The sequence below is a fragment of the Molothrus aeneus genome, chromosome 2, assembly GCF_037042795.1.
Source record: "Molothrus aeneus isolate 106 chromosome 2, BPBGC_Maene_1.0, whole genome shotgun sequence".
In the NCBI taxonomy this organism is placed as follows: domain Eukaryota; kingdom Metazoa; phylum Chordata; class Aves; order Passeriformes; family Icteridae; genus Molothrus; species Molothrus aeneus.
The window spans coordinates 106534441-106555591 of NC_089647.1; the positions used below are offsets into that span (position 1 = coordinate 106534441).

The 21151-nt window shown below is 35.5% G+C and overlaps 1 protein-coding gene across 1 annotated transcript in view; it reads right to left on the bottom strand.

Annotated features, from left to right (window-relative positions):
* The window catches only part of DMD (dystrophin), a 1043102-nt gene that overhangs the window by 346460 nt on the left and 675491 nt on the right, over positions 1-21151 (bottom strand). Inside the window, exon 47 of the mRNA XM_066545460.1 lies at positions 19661-19825. Coding sequence (XP_066401557.1) covers positions 19661-19825 — 165 coding nt within the window. The remainder of the gene's footprint in view (positions 1-19660; positions 19826-21151) is intronic.

The following is a 21151-nucleotide window of genomic DNA, read 5'->3' on the forward strand; positions in this document are numbered from 1 at the left end:
AATAATTGTTAGTTTTTGTTTCATTGTTTGCTTTGGGATTTCTTTTTGTTTTTTTCTTCTAACTAAGCTATCTGCAGTATTTGGCCAATATTTCCTCTTCTGTTATTCTACATGTTTCAAATACTCATTTTCTTTTATGACAGCTTCAGTTAACATAACAAATTCTGTAGCAGGAAAATCACATTGAAACTCCTTATATAGTCCAAGAAAACCGAGAACACCATGGATGTGCCTATGCTGAGGGTTAACCTGTGGCATGAATGTGCCTTTGAAGTGGATCTCTCAATCCTCCACCCTCACTGGACTTTGTGTTTTACCATGGACTAGTCTAGGAACACAGACACCATTTTCTTTCAGGCTGTAACAAGTGTGGAAGGCGTAGTGTATTGAGTTGTTAAATCACTGATTCCTTTTGCTCTACAATTTTCTGGAGTTACATGAACTCCCCTCTTGTAATTAAGTCTTTCAAATTCAGTGGCCTTGACCTAAACCAAAATGCATCATGCAAGTCTATCCAATACAGCATGATGCTTCCTTTGAGATATATGTGGCAATAAGAATAGAGGTAAGAGTACATGGAAAAAGAAGTTCTCAATATCTTGGTATTCATTTGGACACTGCTGAAATTAACAGGTATCTTATCTGTCAGAGCAGCAAATACTTTGATTGTCTCCCACTAATCCCAACATAAATTAAAAACATAACAAAATTACTTTGAATAAGTACACATTTGACACAAAATTGCTGTAGTAACTCTTTGCCCAGTTCTTTGCTTGAAGGGATAGCCCCTTGATAAATCCTGCCCAGTGAACAAGTTTCCAGCAATTTCAAATCCAATTGCTGGGTGACACTCTATTAATAGGGCTGACAGGCAAGAGAGTAGTTACAGGATTCTGCTCCATCATTTAATCCCCTAAGAGAAGAAAATGGTAATGATCACAATATAGCCTCTGATGGTTTGCACACAAAAAAGACCACAGTTATTATCTAGGCTGTGCAGAATCCAGGAGAAGAACATATTCCCAGTGCAGAGCCTGATCTCTAATCTTCATCACACAAGACAGGCTACTGCTAAAGCTAGAAGGAATTGTAGATGCTCATTTCCACTAGTTTTCAGAGAATACCAAAGTCATATTTGTTTTAAAGTCCTGATAAAGTCCTCACACTCACTTTGCTGTGGGAGGATGCAGAGCTGTCTCTGGGAGACAGAGCTGACTGCTGGAATTGCACAATTTATGAACTGCCTGGGAAAGCAATCATAGTGCTGCTTCTGGGCTGGGTGATGAATATGCTAATTCAACTTTTCACACATATGGCAAATTAAAATACATCATCACTGGAAACTGCTGTTTCTCAAACATGTATAAACAAGAATCAGAGGCTACCTTTATTCATGACGCACTATCTGTGAATTTTCAGTGGTGTTAAAGTAGTGCATCCAAACTGATGAAAGCTCTCTGCTGAATAAGCCACAGTAGCTTCTGCATTTACAACAACATGCCAATTCAACCTGCTGAACAAAGTTACAGGCTGAAAAAGTGGCAAGGACTTGTCTACAGCCCCACCTGGACTATGAAAGTCTATTGATATAGCTCAGAACTCAGAAAATTCATATTCACTAGCTGAAACCAATATATTGACTAAACCTCTGGTGTGTATGCCAATGGAAGATAAAATTTCATGGCTTGTCATATGTTATTTCAAGGGATGGAAAGTATCCTAGCAGACACAGGCAGGCTGTTTGACATTTGCTGCACATACTTTAGGAGGCCCAGTCAACTACGGCATTGGTCTATATTTTTTATATAAGCGCTGATTCACCTTCTCTGGTAGCACTGGTAACTTTTGGGATCAATTCCCCCATGAGCTTACATCCTTTGGACATATTCTGCTGGGACAGTAGAAGAAGTTCAGGGTGATTAAACCTGTGTCTTCACAGTGAAATACAACACAAAATTGGAATCTTAATTACAGCCTTCAAACAAAAAAAATGTAACTCTGAAATTAGTATAGTGAGTTGTTTCAAAACCTCTTTTTCCAAGTTATTTCATGACCTCTTTTTAGCAAGACAGTACATTAAATGAAAATTAAAGGAGAGAATTTATTCACAGGAAAAGAAAAGCACTAAGCAATTTCCCTTTACTTATCAAGACAAGGCAGTGATGTGTAACAAGCAAATATAATAAATCTAAAATCTAAAACTATTTGGCTGCTTTTAATTTCAAACAAACTTTTATGAAATAACCAGATATAAATCTCCATATACATTAAACATGATGATGGAAAACTACATTTAAATATGTGTTTCATGTGTTTAGATTTAGAAGAGCGTAACTTGTAATGAGAATTCTCAGAGGTGGATCTTCTAATTCATGCACACAAAGTCCTTAAGGTTAAAAAAGACATCCATGATCAAGTCCAACCTTTTGATACCTAAAGAGTTTTAGCTTTTTCATTTATTTGTAGCTTTGTAGATTTTAATACATAGTTTTAGAATTTCTAGAACTTTCTTACCGTTTTTCATGCTTTAGAACAATAGCTAACACTTTCGATCACATTATGTTATATTCTTGAAATTCTGTTTAGTCTTATTGTCAAGAAAAGAATTTCTAACAAGGACATCTTGTTTTGCACCAGCATTTGAAAGACAAAACAAGAACTCCCTGGAGACACTCCAAGGTGCCCAAGGGTGGATTACCAAGGCAACTGGTGTGCAATTGGGTGTACCTGATAGATAGACTAATTAATTAACCTTATAAAAATTGTAGAAATCCTATATTTCTTGCCTGCATAGCTGTATTTGTACACCTGAAAGCTTTAATTATAGAACTGTTCTTTATATTAGCACTTTAACATTGTTTGGAAAAGCTTTTCTTCTGATTACAGGCAACACTTGGACCAAACGCCATCACTTCAGCTGAACTATAGCATAATATGCTTGGAACTTGAACATCTTGAACACTTCCAGGAATGGTGACTCCACCACTTCCCCAGGCAGCATGTTCACCCCTGACCATCATCTTGATACAAAAATTCTTCCTCATGTCCAACCTGAACCTCCCCTGGCTCAGCCTGAGACCATATCCTCTTGTTCTGTCAGTGGTTACCTGGGAGAAGAGACAGATCCTCACATGGCTCCTTTCAGGGAGTTTGAGAGATAAACTGAGCCTCCATCTCTCCAGGCTAAACCATTGCAGCTCCCTCAGCTGCTCCTCATCAGAGCTGTGCTCCAGACCCTTCCCCAGCTCTGCTGCCCTGCTCTGCACTCACTCCAGCCCCTCAATGCCCTTCTTGTAGTGAGAGGCCCAAAACTGGACACAGGATTTGAGGTGTGGCCTCACCAGTGCCGAGGACAGGGGGACAATCCCTGCCCTGGTCCTGCTGCCACACTATTGCTGATCCAGGCCAGGTGCCTTTGGCCTCCCTGGCCCCCTGGGCACACCTGGATCATGTCCAGCTGCTGCTGAGCAGCACCCCCAGCTCCTTCTCCTCCAGGTACCTTTCCAGCCACTCTTCCTGGTGTTTTTGTGACCCAAGGGCAGGACCTGGCTCTTGGCCTTGTTGAGACTCTGGTCTCAGCCCATTGTTCCAGCATGTCCAGGCCCCTCTGCTAAACTTTCCTGCCCTCCAGAAGATCAACACTCCTGCAAACTGTAAACATTTCCCCCTTTTAGACAAGTGAATTCCATCTTTCTCCAATAGGGCTGCTGCTGTATAAACCACCCCATGATCAAAAAGGCCAATGCAACAATCTTTAAGACATGTATTGGTCAGGTGTGTTCTCCTGGACCTTTCAGAATTCTTCCCTGCTACCAAAGGGATTGAGGAAAATGTTCCTATTCCTCTCCCTTCAACCAGTCATCCCAGTGTCCTGAAGCCTTTTTTAATTGCTCTAGAACTTCTTGTCACTGCTGACCTGGACATCCAGAAGTAGGTAATAATCAGAGTCCAGGGAGTCTCTTAATGATGGCTCTAATCTGGACCCCGAGGAGGCAAAAGAGTTCTCTGAGGAATGGATCCAGTTTGAACACAGGGCCCTCAATTCCCCTTGGAAGGAGTCACCTACAACATTACCTTTCTTTATTTACAGCTGTAAATGTGTAATTCCAGCAAACATTCACACCTATCTTTCAAGTTACTCTTCCCACATATTAAGGAAAAAACTATAAATAAGTGGTGAGTTTCTGAGTGCTTCATTTTTTCCTCATACTTCCATACGAAAAAAAAAACAGTAGATAGAAAACATTAATATATTCCCATTTTCAAGAATTGATTCTAAAAAAGTGACCTCATTTTTTTCCTTTGACTCAGCTCTTCATAGTCTCATTCATGGAGCAGGATAACAAGCTAAACCACCACAAAGAAGAATGGTCAGAGGAGACTTAATTAAAATACATCAAAGTTCAGCTATACCACAGTAAGCATCAGATCTTGATGGCAGGTCAGACAGTACAGTCAACAGCATTCTTGGGAGTCACTTTAGTTATTTATCCATTATTATTAGAATACATCCAAGATATGCTATAAACAGTTCCGTGGCCATCTTGAGTTGGAATCTAATCCACTGGGGGGAAAATGCAGCTGCCAATATTTAAACTTCCTGAATAAAGACTTTAATCAATTTAGATAAAATTCAAGGAAAGGCAAGCTCTTACAACTGTTCTTTTTATGTAACAGATAAAAAGATTTGATAACTTTCTGAATATTTTAGTTATCTCTATATAGAAATAAAATGCTCTCTGAACATCTGAATTACAGAATTTAAATACACCCTCCTGTCTTAGGGATTTATGAAAAATAGTACAAAATAAGCCCCTGAAGTAATTCAATTTAAAGACCATTCCATTAGTGGCCTCGGTCAAAGTGGTGTAAAATTAGTTTATCACTAAAATTATTCTGTAACTAGTGGACAAAATTTTACGCACCTGCCTCTAAAAATGCCATTTTAATGATTAAATAAAATAATAATTCTTTTCCCTATTACATTAACTGACTGATCTTCTAAATGTGTGAGAATAAAATTTGATCCCAAGCCTATGTTAGAAGCTATCTTAATGTGGAAAAGAATATTGTGAGATACATTCAGCTTTTTAGAGTAAAGTATGCAAACTAAAGACACCTGGTTTTAATGAGAATCTGGAAAAGTGATACAACTATAATTCTTGACCTATGTGGAAAATATTTGAAATATTATGGAGAGAGAACAATCCTTACACAGAAAAGACCACTACATGAAGGACCTCTTTCTTCTAAAAGTGTAATTTTAGAGTTCATAACCACTTTGCAAACCTACAAGTGCAGCCTTTGTGCATTTGTAAAATATGCCGACATCATGTCTTTTAAGACTTGGTGTTTTTCATTATTCTGTTCCCTCTAATATGCTTTATTCCTACTACTGGAAAAGGGAAGGAAAGAGAAGAGCAAGGAAATCCTCCACAAAGAAATGGAACTAAGAAGGTCCCAAAATTTAGGCCATGTGAAGAGCCTGAAATTGCAAACCCTACCGTTCTGCAGAGTGAAATGTTTTATCCAAAGCATGTTTTCCTGCTGGCTATCAGAAATTTGTGAGCTTCTTCTGTACTTCTAGAGGAGATGAAATACAGTAATTTCTCCCCACACAGAGAAATCACTATCTATCCATTGCAGCTGTCTATCCTGAAAAGGAAATTTCCTGGAGGTACTGAAGATAGATGAAATTATTAGCTGTAGAGACATGACCTGCAGATACAGGATATGAAAAGAATTTGGCTGTGGTGGTCACATACTGATAAAGCACAGTTAATCATCCAGTTGCACTGCAAAAAGGTGCAGTCAGAATTCTTTGAGATTGGATGTGATTCAGAATATTTTATTTTGAGACTGTACAGGACGGGATGAAATAGCTGCTCTTGTTCCACCAAGACTGCAGATCCTCTCTTATTTACAGTGCATAATAAAAAAGAGATAATAACAAACCCAAGAGAACTGACAGAGAAAAAGGAAATTTAGCAGAAAAACAAAATGAGAAATTCATGCAAGAAAATAAGGGAAGTCACAATAATTTTACTAGCTCTCTCTTAGTATTCTGTGTTTTTAGGTGCTAAAGAAGAGCAGCTTTGGAGGAAGAAAAGTTATTTAGATCAACACAGTAGCAGATATGGGGTACACCACAAGCACCTTGACCGGCAAGTGAAATTTGGTGATAATTATAAAAATATTGAGCCATGACATTTCTTCTTGTAAACAGGAAAGAGAAATCAGAATTTATTCTCTCTTATTGCATAAATAATTAAATTTTGTTCAATAAACTGATTTTAAAATAATTTAACTTGTGAGAGAAGAATTGACATATTTATTTTACCATCAAATTCTTAGTTGCTTATTATTCTCTTTCTTAGCCAGGGCTTAGCTGCAAATTTTCATTCTCTTTTCAAGTTTAGTAAAAGAATAATTTTCAGAGGAATTTCTGGGTACACAAAGGAACTAGGAAAGAAGTCAAAATCAAAATCTGTTACTGGTCTAGCACTTATTTGTTGATTGTCATATGTTTTTAGGTATAGTCATCTTCTGGTATTAGTCTTTCATAAATAGTTTTAAAAGAATGTGCATGAAGATGTATTTCTACCACTTATCTTCCAACAGTTTCACTGGAAGGAATGGCAAAGACTGCTCCAGTACATTACTTGAACAGCAGAAACAGAGGTAGATTTCAGTAAATAGAATTTATAGAATTATTTATACTATTAGATTTATTATTCTTATAGTATGGAAAGAATGGTGTTGGCTCATTTTCAACTGCCTGGTTTGCAAATGAAAATGGGGAAATTATATCCACACTCTGAGTGGTGGCACCTTTTGTTTTAATTTCCATAAATAAGTATGTTCTCAGAAGTCAATCTTTTTAGAATCACAACCATTGATTTCATCTAGAAAAAACAAATTCTCATTACAAAGAATGAAAAGAATTAGTAAGCAAATGTTATTCAGCTGGGCCCAGGCTTACATGGATGTATTGGGCATAGCTGGGATGAACCTAACTTTCCTCAGAGCAGCCTGGATGGCACTATGTTTTGCATTTACAATGAAAACAGTGTTGATAACACAGGCATCTTTTAGCTGTTCCTGAGTAGCACTGACACAAATTCAAAACCTTCTTTGTTTCTCATGCTGCTCCACCAGCAAACAGGCTGGAGGTGCACAGCAAACTGGGAGGGGACACAGTGGCAGCAGCCAACCCCAACTGACCAAAGGGATGTCCCTGCCCATACAACCCAGTGCTCAGCAATAAAGGCTGTGGGGAAGTATGGAAGGGAGACATCTGGAGCAAAAGAACTTGTCTTTCCAACTGTTTCTCATGAATGAGCCCAGCTTTCCTGGAGATACTTGAACACCTGCCTGCCCTTGGGAACTGGTGATTTAATTCTTTCTTTGCTTTGCTTGCATGGGCAGATTTGTTTTACCTGTTAAGCTGTCTTTATCTCAACCCCCCAGTCTTTTCACCTTTGCTCTTATGGTTCTTTTGCCCATCCCACTGGGAATGTAGGGATGGGAGGGGGCAGGTGGTGAGCAAGCAGCTGTGTGGGGCTGAGCTGCCTGCCATCATTAACCCACAACAACTGTTTAGAAAGTATTCCTACCTGCCCTGCCAAGCATCTTGAAATGCAAAATTTTTCCAGTGAAAAACACTGACTCTTAACAAGAGCATCTCACAAGAGTTAAGCTTTACAGCACTACACCCAATGTCAAAGCTGCCTTTACTTGGAAGTTTTGGACAAAATCTGCAACAGGATTGAGTGATTTCCACATTATCATTAACTTTAGTGTGAGAAAGAACTAAGATTACTTTACGCATAAATTTTTATTTTAACTTAAATCAGCAAGTAAAAAATAAACCAATTTTTGTTGAAATATCATCCAAAATAGTATCAGCCAAATCAAACATTCAAATATCTATCAGGTATGAAAACTTTGCATCATTTCCAATTTACAAAAAACTATGAAGACATACATTGCCTGTTTCTAATATTTATTAAGCAGCAATCAACCTAAAGCAAATGAAATCAAAACTAATAAGACCTTGTGTAGCTGTAAGTGTTCATTTGAATGAGCTCCTCTTCAGATTCCAGTATTTTAAATTGCTTGTGATTGGTAGAGAAAAAAACATATAATCTTGCAAAAGAACAGTCACTGTTTCATAAATAATATGCTATTATCAAGAATATATCCAAGGCCTTTCAAGAACTGTGTTTTGAAGAGATAGAATGTTTTCTGTTAAGAATAGAACATACGAAAATATAGTGAGAATGTTAGAAAACTGTGTTTTGTTGAATAGGAGAGGGAATTTCCTATCTTAGAAAACATAACTGCACTGAAGCAAACTACAATTTTGGTATTAACTTCACTCGAGCCTTGGTAAACTGCCCTGTAATTTCTCTAAGTTTGCTTTTGCATTTATTTGTTTACTTAGATTAAGAACACTTTGAATAGTGCCTGAGCTGTTATCAGTAGTACAAGGAGGAAGCCAAAAACCAAAGCTGAGGTACTAACTCACTAACTTCTAACTAACTCACCCACACTTCTAAAAAGCTTATGCTTTCAACAATGAAATCACATCTTGATTTATTATCCATTATTTCCAATAAAACTAGTACTACTATACATCAAACACTTGATCACCTTTCAAAAATCTTTAACTTCCTGAGATGCTGGGACACAGTGCTTGCAACCCATCCTTATGGCTGCAAATTCTGTCATATATTAAATTTAAAAGGATTACTTGTTGGGAAAGTTTTGCCATATTTTCACAAGCCACCTGCATCTAATATTGTTTAATATTCTTGCAATTGGAATAGATTTCTTCAGAAGAGATTTGGACACACTGTTTAAATGCTCAAAGCTCACAAACAAAACATGGATTGGGTTGCTCCTTGAAGTCCCATAAGAAAATTTCAGGGAAGAACCATAACTGATTTAGGCACAGAATATCAAGATATAAGTAGTTAAAATGTCATCATCAGAGGTTTTCTCAGTTCAGCCTTTTGCCAAACCAGGCATTGATGCCAGAATATGAGACAGATCTCTGAGGTGCATATTCCTAATGTGCGCTTATAGACAAACTCTACTACCTCTTATTGTATTTAAAACTATTCCTTTAAAAGTATGTTGGCAAAATGAAAAGGTAAAAGAATGTGTAAAGTGTAAAAATCTGACTTATCTGAGCCCAGATTTCAAGAAAAAACTGACAAATGATCACTGATGGATGAAAAATACAGCAAAGTCCACTTGGCATTTTCATTCTCTCCTGTGGAGTAATTTTCTTTTATTTATCTAAAATTAGGTTTGCTACTCCTCAGCCTTGCTCTTCTCTTCTGTTCTAACTTAAGGTTGTCAAGTATATAATGAAGTGATTGACAAGAGTTGACAGCCTTCTTATTGTCATTCAAAGTTATCAAGGACAAAATCCAAATACATGTTAGTTTTTAAAAATAAAGAGTTATTAATTTTTTCTTAAGGATGGTCAGTTTTTATCTGCCAAAAATAAACTCATTATGCTATTTAAAATACAGGAAAAGTGACCACCACAGAGAGTAAACAGATATAAATTCTACACTAAGAGTTTGAAGCACTATAAGCAAAAATCAAGGCTGTATATGCCTTGGAAAAGGACTCAAGTGTAGAGGAGCACAGGAGGGGTGAGTGATGACCCAGAGGTAAGGAGGGAGTAAAGGAAAAAGATTGGGAAAATGAGTAAGCAGGGAAAAAGGACCATTGAGATTGCAAGAGGATTTGGAGTCAAAGGTGGCTGGGAAATATAAAGTGGTTTGTTGTATTGTCTGGAGAAGATGATTTGAAAGGGTCAGCAGGGTTTTCAGTGAGCTAGCAGTAGAAACATGAATTTCTGCATTCTGCCAACTCACTTCCTATACAGAAGTGTCATTTCTCCATCCATTCCTTAAATGGGAATTGCATTTCTGTCCATCTTTTCCATGTCCTCAACTTCTATAATGACCTAAATCTGTCACAATCACCCTGGAAAACTGTTCTCCAGGGGGAAATGGCGGTGCTGAAGTGAAGACCAGAAAGAATTCCCAGAAAGTGCAGCTTTAACCTTTTCCTATGATTAGAAGGAAGGATATGACTCCTAAGGCTTTCAACAGGTCAGAGGATAAGGAGCAGGCACTACCATCTCCCTCTCCTCTGTGCCCTCTCCCCATACCCTTCCTTCCATCCCACACATCCTGAGCTCTCCTGCAGAGGAAAGGAGCACCAGCTACAGAGGTTTGTAGAACATGAAGGATGGGGTTGTCTCTTCAGGTTGGAACAGAGCAGATTCAGTTCCTCTTTTAACAGCAGGGGAACTGGAATCAAGCTGAGCATCCCAGGCCATTTGGTGCTAAAAAGAGTAAATCTTTGCAGTGGCAAAGAATTTGTGAGAATATTAAATGTAAATGGACCCCATGTAAATGCATACAATGGTAATATGCAACTTATTAAAATAAAGTCCAGAAATGCAAAAGAAGAAAACCTGTTTACTTGATGTGTGCCTTTACTACACTATGCAGCTTGTTCAACAAGACAGAGAGGAATAAGGAATAAGGTTGGGTAAATATGTGTATTTTAATTTTCTACAAGAAGTTTTGTGTGTATTTTCTACATTTGCTGCCACTGACCAAAAAAAAAAAAAAAAGAAATCAGAGAAAAAAGCTTCTGTTTTACATACACTTTTACATACACTTTGACTGAAACTAGTCAATGGACTTTTTCCCTAATCTAAGATTATTTCTATAATCTAAAAGTTTAAGAATATATTATGATTTTAAGAATATAGTATATAACTAAGAGGGAGAAATGGCATTTAAAATATGGAATGTATAGAATATAGAATTCATCCTTTGTTTTCTGGACTATACTAGTCAAACCTCAAAATTAAAGTACACCAATCCTTGGCAAGTTTAGAGTATGTTCCAGGGCTCTTTAAGCACTAAAATATTACTGTTCATTTTCTTCTGAAGCATTTTTGTTCTTTCAAAATTTTGTATTTGAAGTAGGAATTCAGTAAATAAAATCTCACTTCCTCAGAAACTTAGAATGTTTTAGATGGAAAAAAAAATTGAAAATGTTATTAAATGAAGATTGTTATCAGTAATAAAAGATATCAGAGGTTCTAGATATTTCTTTTCTAAGTTAACTAAAGTGTTTCTGGACATCACAACTGGGGAGCAAAAGAAAACAACAAGTTTTATGATAATTGAGCAGGGCTAAAAAAATCTATGAATTAAAATTTTTCAGAAGATTTTGATTGTTTGACTTTATAAAATATTGACCCTTAGATTTCAAACACTAAATAACAAAGTAAAAGTAAATAATCCACACTAATAGCTAAAATTCATTAGCAACTAAAATAATATAAGCATTATCCAATTTGTAAGCTTTTCTTAGCTTACTAGACAACATACTTTTCATTCTTTACATATTTGAGTTTCTAAAATTGTTTCTGGCAAATAATATCTTGTTGACTACATCACAACACAATAAAGCAGCTCCACTATGTACATATAAGAAAGAAGTTTGATTTTTTTTTGGCTGTAAAAAAGCTTTTAACTTCCACTGAAAGTATTTTTCTAAAGCCTTAGCACACCACAAATGTTACATGGACTACATTTAAAAAGTGCAATCTGACTGTAACAGATTGCAAAATGTTAATTTTTTCTTAGTCACAGTTGCAGTAGGTTGTAGTAAGAAAGCTTTTATTTCTGTTATGTCCTATCCAGTCATTTTGATTTTTATACACTTAAGAAAACCCCATTATTCTCACTCTGTTCTTCAAAATACAGCATGAATTTAACCATGCCTTGAAGCTTTCTAGGGTTCTTCCTGTAAGCAAGACATCTGGGAATCTCTAATCAAAACTTTCAACTACTTGGGGTCCTGTCATACAAAGAATTGGGATTGAACAGGACTATCCAGAAATAAATATTTAGAGGAAAATAAAACTGGGATAAATCAAGAAAAAAGGTTGGTTGGATTTTCTGAAGGTATTTTCTTTTACTGTCAACTAGAGCAGCACCACTCCCAAGATCCCCCTTTTTTTCTTGTAACTAAAGTAAACAAATCTCAACAGAATAGTCAGTAAGATGATATAAAGGTCAGTATTTGCTCAACTTCCTTGAGCCATAACTTTGGAGCTCACAGATTGTTGATGCCGTAGGCAAGGCTGTTTCAAAGTGTAAAATATAGGTCTATATCCACATGTTCAGAATAACGTATCCCTAAAAGGTTTAAGTATATTAAATCTGGATGACTGGATCAGAATAAACATTTCAAAGTGCTCATGTATGTCCTTAAATGTTCCATTAAGGAGACAATGAAGAAGTGACTATAACTTCCATTATAGCAACATTTGCCACCTACTTAGACTCTGATTATCTGACTTACCCAAAAAAGCTCATGATTAAAGATAACCACACCATTATCAGGACCAAAAAAAAATTGCTTTGACCACTACAACAATTGTTTTTTGAACTAATACTAATTAGATTCTCCATATTTTCTTTCTTGTCTGAATTAGAACAACAATACTGATGGTGAACAAACAGGGTTTAGTTTTACTGTCTATTAATACAGTATTGGACCTCTCTCTAGTTTGGCAAACAAAGCAGAGTGACAGAAAGATGGAGTTAAATAAACTCAGCTGAGGAAAAATGTGCAGGTTTTTAACTCAGCCGTTGAAGTAATTTACCAGGAGATGCGGATGACTGTTCATATGTGGAAATTAGAAACTGGTCTTGGTTGGTTTGGTTTCATCTGGGATTTTTAATTATTATTTTTGAGAGAGGTGTGTTGCAGTTCAAGCAGAAAATAAGCCAGAAAATGGAAAAGATGATTTTATAAAGCAGGTCTGACTGGATGACCAGAGTAGTGTCTTCTGACCTTTCACTGAACCAACGATACAATTGCTATGCATATCTCAGAGACGACAAATTGTTGACTGTTCCAAGTCAGCTGCAGAGTTGCCATACTGCATGCTGGAGTTTTAACTATTTCTTTATAAATGTTTCATATAATATCTTAATAGCCCAGCAATATTATTGGATTTGTTTTAGAGGCTCTTTTTAATATTAATATTTTTTGAAAAAAAACCCCAAACTAGCAAAATGTTTGTCAGTGGTGTCTAGATTAAAAGGGAAGGTAGAGACCATCCTATTAGATGTTTGTGGATGTCCACACTTCAGTAATTGCTACAGAGCTTTCTCTGCTGTTAAATCTACTATCTCCTGCTGTTAGATGGATATCCCACACATTTCTAGCCCAAAATACCGCCAAAGTACCCTGGGAAATGTATATCAAAATACTGTGAAATTGCCACAGATTTGAAAGAAGCAAGGCTACCCTTAAAGAGCCCAAGAAGCAAGACAAAATTGGAGATAGTGCTGTTAGGGTCAGGAACCAGGCAGATCTGAAAATAAAACTTCCTCATGTCAAAATTCTTCACTAACAGACAGTATTTCATATCACCCATGTTATCCTGCAGAGCCTCAGGTTTACACTGAGGGGATATGGTTGCATTTAGAGTTGAAAAGCAACCATCACTTCCTAGGACTCAAGTTTACTTATATGAATAAAGATTGTTGCAATACAACCAGCAAAACTATGGTATTTGAATGTGCAGGAGTTAGAAAATGCACATCTTTAGCTGTGGATTTTTTTATTGACAGAGGAAGAAAAATAGCTAAGAAAAATAAAGTTGATCAACATAAATTCAAAGCAGGACCAGGAAATTCAAGGCATTACATAGTCAATAGTACTGAGAGGACTTACTGATTGAAAAAAAAGTACCACCATGTAAAAAACAATGTGTAAAAAACAATGACATAGTAAGAGCTGAGCTTCAGCATGTCATTGGTGAAAGGCTCTCCTGCCATGGCTGCATCCACTGACTGTGGCTGCAACACCCACAGCTTAGACACCAGTGCTGGCAGAAGCTGTAAACAGAGCTGTTCTGTTAACTACTCCAATCTTTTTCCATACTGTAATGTAAACAACTGTTGTACTATTTCCTTGGCACCATTTTGTAAAATTGGAAATTCATGATGATACTATCTAAGTTTGTGAAGTATGAATACTAAATCATGCAAAATAGCTATCAGAATGAGGGTAAACCCAGGTCAAAGAACAAACCCAGACAGAGTCATTCTGTCAAGCTTCAGAAATCGGAGTTATAAAAGACACAATATGAAATATATTCTACATGCATGAGAAGCTGGTAAACTGCAAACCTGGAAGCGTTCCAGTGCTCACAAGTAGCAAAGGAGTCAAGACTCTCTTATAGATGTAGATTTCATGCCTTCCCCATGCATATACATGAGTATTTCACAGGTGCAGTCTACATATTATGCTATTATTGGAAATGATCACGTCAATGTGGTAAAAAAAATATTCAACAAAAAGAACAAAGATCTATCTTAATACTTTACATTTGTAGCCTGCAAATATGCACTTCAATGTTGATTTATTTGGATATTTTCTTAAATTAAAAAAAATATATATATATGACAGTTTATAGAAGAAAACTGTAATTAAGGATGAAAATAATGAGTGAAGAAAACACTGGTACAGAGACTTTCTACATCCTGAGAATGGAGAATCCTTTCTCTTCTTTTATTCAATAAATACATTTTTTACGTACTGAGAAATGAGTTATTAAAGCTCAAGTGTGATTTTTGACACCACTGCTGAAAATTATCTTAACTGAGGGTGTGGGTCCTAATTGTGGCACTACAGCCTCTAAATTATGGCCAAGAAAATTATGAAGATAAATCATAATGGCATAAAATATATTAGAGTTTACTGAGCCATACTGTAATTCTTTGAGGTAAGTGTAGAGTTATGATAGCAGAATGAGCTGAAAGAAAAAAAAATCAGCAGGAAATATATTTTATAGTAAATGCTGTTGCAAAGTACATTATGCTTTCTGGGACTGAATAACTAAAGAGTTTGTTTCTACAATTTAATAATGTTCACATTTTTCTTGACATTTTTTTCTGCTTTTAAAATTGAAATTGGACATACTTTAGAGGCTAAGATGTTGCCCAAAACCTCAAATGACAGAACCTTCCAGGGATTGGAGGACTACGAAGTCACCTGGTATGTACCTTGGTCACCACAAGGTCTTACTCCACAGGGGTGACCAAGGAACGTGCTGGATTTGTCCAATCTCCTTATGTCTGCATCTTCAATTCTTCTGTTTTCTAATTGTATTACTGTGAAGTAGGAAAGAGCCCATCCCTCTATGTAGGTTTTTACAAACTTGGAATTCAAGTGTAGGAAACAACAGGTATTAAGCATCTGGAACCATGAACTATTTAGCCAATGAACATTAATTCCTATGGTTGCAAGAGTCTTTAAATAGTGAAAAGTTTTAAATGAACTTGGGGCCCCCAAGTTCCATGGAGATGCCCATGGTGAAGGAAGACCAACAAGACGTTGTTGGACCCATGGGTGGTGCTATCTTCTGCTCAACACATCTCTGTCTCTTCCTCTCTCTCTCTCTCTCCCCCCCTCCCCTCTCTTTTCTATTTCATTCTATCTCTCTACCTCACATTTTACAGATAAATAAAATCTGTATTTTTGACTTCAGTATATGATCCTCTTTGCACCTTAATTTGGGTAGAGATATCTCAATAATTGGATCTTAACAACTCTTATTTTAGTATAACTAATTTTCATCCTTCCCTGATTTTTTATGTGGGGACAGAAGTAATGAACCAAAAAGGGAGAGGGCATATGCTCAAGTTATTCAGCATAACTACCCACATTGTTAAATTGTGAGCTTTGTTTCCAGCATGGGACAAACTGCAAGGTCTGAGACAATGCCCAGGCATGGGCAGGGATTAGCACCAGCCACAGGTGCAGCAACAGGAACTTTGGATGCAACTGTGCTCTTGGGGGAGTTGGGATTGTTGCTGAAAGGATGCAAGCTGTGCTGCGCCAGTCAACCTCTAGGCCAATAAATGGTCCTGGGCACTTCATAATTACTAACAGAGATGAATTTTTAAGAGCTATAGGAAGGATTTTAATTGCTCTACTTGCAACCAAGACCAATTATGTATTGTGTCTTCCAAGTTTTACTTTGTCAAGTTCTTTGTAACAACGTGTAATAATTTTGCCTTTGGTTGCACCTTTTTTGCTCTCATAGAATTACTTTTATGCCACCATTAAAGGTTAACACTGTTGGAGATTTTATTTAACTTTTCTTCTAAGTAAATTTATGGGAGTTCTCATGTCTTTTAAATAGCTGATTTTTACAGGTGGAAAAAATTTATGGACTTTTAAACTGGTATTAATTCAGAGAAATTGCAAGTTATCAGTTTAAGTTGTGAAAGTGAAATTCCCAGATATTCTCCTTTATGTACTTATTATGCATGTATCATATAGATCAATATTGTTTAAAAGGTTAAATCAGATTATCTGATAAGGACCTACATTTATTATACCCCTTGATATAAAGAAGAAACTTCAATGATAGTTATCAGATTATAGTTGCATGTCAGAAGCAAAGGTCGTTATGTTTTTGGGAGAAATAAATCACTCTATTTTGGAAAATTCTTTCAGAATATTGATAATTGGAATTTTAGATGGACTTTACTTTTTGTATCAATTTTGAATTTCAGCTACCACAAATTTCTGTAGTTGAAATTTGCTAAATATAAGTAAAAATGCAAGAAACTTGCTTTAAAATAGGCATATTACTTCAACATAATATTGCTAACAAGTTAAAGACACACCAGCCATGCATTTAAAATAAACACATATCCACGTCCTATTTCTCTTCAACCCATCCACCCCAAAATGGTCTTACCATTTATGTCAACCTGCTTCTAAGGTCAGAAAATTTCTAACACTCAATATTTTGTGGCTTTTAGAAATTAATAACCTTACAATACTTAAAGTTTGTACCTACTCATGTTAATTTTGGAACTCTTTTTCTGACAAAACAACTTAGAAAACAAAAGAGTCAGGAGAGGATTTAGTGGCTGAAAAGAAAGGAGAACTTTACATTGCAGGCTTAGTAAGAGTATGAAGAACATTGACAGAAGTTTCATAGAAGACAATGTCTCAAATGAAATTAAAATTAAAATTTGCAAGCCACTACATCAAATCCTACAATCAAAATAGTCTGGTTTTCCTGAGGAATTACATAAACCTGATCTTTTTCAGTCCAGTGCTATATTTACAAGTGTAATGGCCAGTTTTAAACTTCTGCTTCATAGCTTCCAAGCTTTTAGAATGTCCAAAAAGATTATTTTAAAAATTTTGTATCCAGTCTCTTTTCTAAAAATATTATCACGATGTTTTTCATTCTACTAGGTGATCATAAGTGTCACTCTTGTTTCTGAGAAAAGGAGTTATGAAATCCTACAGGAGAGACTTCAGTGTTCTTTGGATATTGGTGAAGGCATTAAAATGGTTGTAGAATAAACATTGAATATTTATACAGCATCTGGCAATACCAGAGCAAAAGACACATCCTTTCCATAGGTAGGATACACACCCTTACTTTTTTAAAGGTACATATTAGCCTTAGCAATTTAAATTAATTTAAATTGCAATTAGGATAGCAATTTAAAAATACACATAAATATAAACATTTCAACAATGTTGAAATGTTTATATTTATGTGTATTTTTATGTGTATGTTTGAAGTTGAGTGTAAAGTTGAACACTGTCAAGAATAGGCTGCTTTCCTAAATTATATCTACTCATTCTTAATGAGTTTTGTAGTTATTAATGGTCTTACTCTGCTAAATCTTAAAAAAAGGTTTTGAGGATATAATCTGCCTTTAGAGATAATTAATAAAGTGTCTTAAATGTAAAAATTTCTCTCTGTCAAAAGAAACCTACAGTCTGGATAAACCTAATTTAACATCTTAAAGAAGTTAAATCTATGGCTTTTAAAAGCAATCCACATAGATAACATGCAGATAAGAAGCAAATACACTTCATATGATTACAGTCCTTATAATTGCAGTAGTCCTTATAATCCCTTAAGTTCTTATAATCACAGCTAAGCTGTCTACAACTAAAACTGGTCACTCTTTAAAAAAGTGATATAAAGGCAAAAAAAAAGATAAAAAGGAAAGTGATATAAATTCATCTTTGAAAGAAATATGGTGGAGTCTTTTACAGAGAGAAAGGATATCTGAGTTTCTTTGGAACTCTTCATTGTCTCCCCACCTCTCAGGGCATACATGACTTCCTCCCTCCATTTCAGGACTACAGATTTTTAATTTTTTTTCCTGTTCTTTAAACCATTTTTCAGAAATAGTCTAGTCACATCACCACAAGATGGAAGAGCCAAGCAGAACATTTAACTCACAATAAGTATGGAAAACTATAGTCCTATATTTTGTAGAAACTTAGCCCTATTTTCATTTTATATAAAAATTCAATGGTAGAATCATTGTAGAAATACAGGAACAAAATAGAAAAATATTTGAATCACCTAAAAATTTTTGTTAAACTACACGAGATAAGGAGTTTTCTTGAAACAAAAATTCCATCAGTCATTCAGAACATACAATGACATTTGCAAAAAGCTACACTAATTTTATCCTTTAGAAAGGGAACAAATGCTATTGCTGAACTCATTCTGTCAATTATAGGACTGCAACAGGACTTGAGATTCAGTGTTTTTTATAATGTGATTGCATGGCTTAAAAAGTGTTTGGGCATTAAACCAGTTCCTTAGCAGAAACTAAGTTAAAGTAAACTTAATAAACATGCTCTGCAAAACCATGCATCTTCAGGAGCAGGTATTACTCCATTTCTTGCAAGACAGGAAAATTTTCAATATTTATATTTTTTTCATTTTCCACTGAAAATTGCACTATCAAATTGATACAAAACAAAGCTCAGTGTCTTCTGTTTAATCTTCACCTCTGTGAACAAGATGCTGAGCTACTATAAACTATCACCTCAGAGATTCTGATGATATATTGTACTTTAAATATTTCCTCGGTTTATTTGAAGACCATAGATAGAGAGCAAGGCCAAAAGATCTAAGTGTACACCCAGCAGGACAGTTGATTCTAGACAGTATTTTTCACCCTTAATTCCTCTAGCCTCAATCAATCCGTACACAGGCATATTTTTTATACTTAAATCTATAATAAAGATCAGATTACAAATATTTTTCTCACAGTAATTAGATAATCTCCTTTATTGATTCTGGAGTGTTATCTGTGCAGTTAAATATCTTTCCTTTCAATATCAGAATTGCATTATGGTCCTAAATGTTCTGATTTTCATATAGTCATAATAGATTTAATGAAATAGCTTTAATGGTTCAACACTGATATAATGAATTTTAGTTCACTTTATATTAAAATTTAAAGCATTGACTTTTGGGGCTATTTTTTCATGTATATAATATGGCAAAAATAATAGGTTATACTCATATATCATCTTGGAACCATTAGTTCTAATCAGCCCTCTCACTGGAAACCATTCAGTAGAAAAGAATAAAATGTTTCCTTAATTCACAGTGTTTTGAACTTCTGGGAACCACTGTTGACTTCTGCCTCAAAGTTACATCTTTAATAAACACTATACAGCTGATGTTGAAACTGAATTTTTGACCACTAAGTACTCCAATGCTTTTTTTAATTGGAGGAAAATTTACCTTAATATCAAAGGCTCCTGGCTGACCCACTTTGTTGTAAAGCTCTAGCTGGTTCTTGACAGGTGTTACCCACAATATCACCTGATTTAGTTGTTGATCAAGTTCAACAAAATCCTTTAGCAGAATCTCTATTTCTTTCTGTTTTTCTGGAAGATCTTTGGACACCTGAAAAAATACCAAAAGCCATTTTTTTAGTGAAAAAACCACAAACTAGAAAACAATTTAATGCTACACATATATACATTTATATAAAATGTTAAAATATAATTTTATATACTTGAAGTAGAGAAAGAGAGGGTATACCTAACAATCAAATTATTATGGCAGGTATCTTGAAATTCAGTTGAAATACAATCTGTCCTAAAAAACCCAGCAAAAAACCACAATACACATACAAAAACTGAAAATAAAATGTTTAAAAAACCAAACTTTACCATCAGGCTTTTCAGTATTTTTAGTAAAAAAAAGTTGTTTCAGTATAGTAATTGTTTTAAAGCTCAAATTTTAATCAGGAAAAAAAATTGAAAACATGAAATTGATCACTTGAATTATAGCTAACCTTTCTTGACATCTTAAATGTAGATATTTATTATGTTTTTTTATAAGGTGTCTAGAGTTGCCAACTGAATCCATAGATGCATAAGCAGATGCACACAGTAAAGAAAAATAATGAAGAAATATATCCTCAATTCAGATCAGGCAACTTGGTTCTCTGATTTGCATTCAAAGCAGTCAGATTTTAAACTAAGCACATTCTTCTATGCCAGCAATATTAGAAATTAGAATCAGTGAATGGCAGAGTTCAAATCCATCTCTGAAGCACTTGGAGTAAATGTAGGAACAGGCTGGCAATAAATAAGCCAACACAAAGCTCCATGCTGTCCTTCTCAGACTGTTTTTTGGAGCTAGAGAGGTGAGGTGCCACAACTCTACACCATGGGCAACATTGCAAACATACCCTAGGGGAGAAACCATCTGTACTTTCCAAAAAAACACCAAAAGACAACAAAGAGGCAAATATAGGGCATGGGCAGATACAGAACTATAGAGGTTCATCAGTAAAATCAGCCAAGAAATGTGGTTAGTTTTCCATATCATGAAAAGTAAGGTTTCCTAATGTTCATTTTTTAAAACATATTTTTTACCAAAGTGACCCTCTTAAAAGTGGCAAAACATGAGATTTCTGTGAATATATACATTCCCTGAATGTATATGAATAAATACATTCCCTGTAAAGTTAGGCAGCTTTAATGGTAGCACCACTATCATATTGCCTGGCTACAGAAGTGCCCTGTACTTCTAATCCCTGAAATTTTTCAGAAGACAATAAATCCAAACTCAGAGTCATGTAAGCAATGAGTGATACTAAAACCAAGCCAACACCTGCTGGGACAATGTGTGTGCAAGGAGCTCAACTGTCTCATGACATGTATGGCTCTTTAAAAATTTTGTGTGAGAATATTGATTTGTAGATTTATTTACTAAAATAAT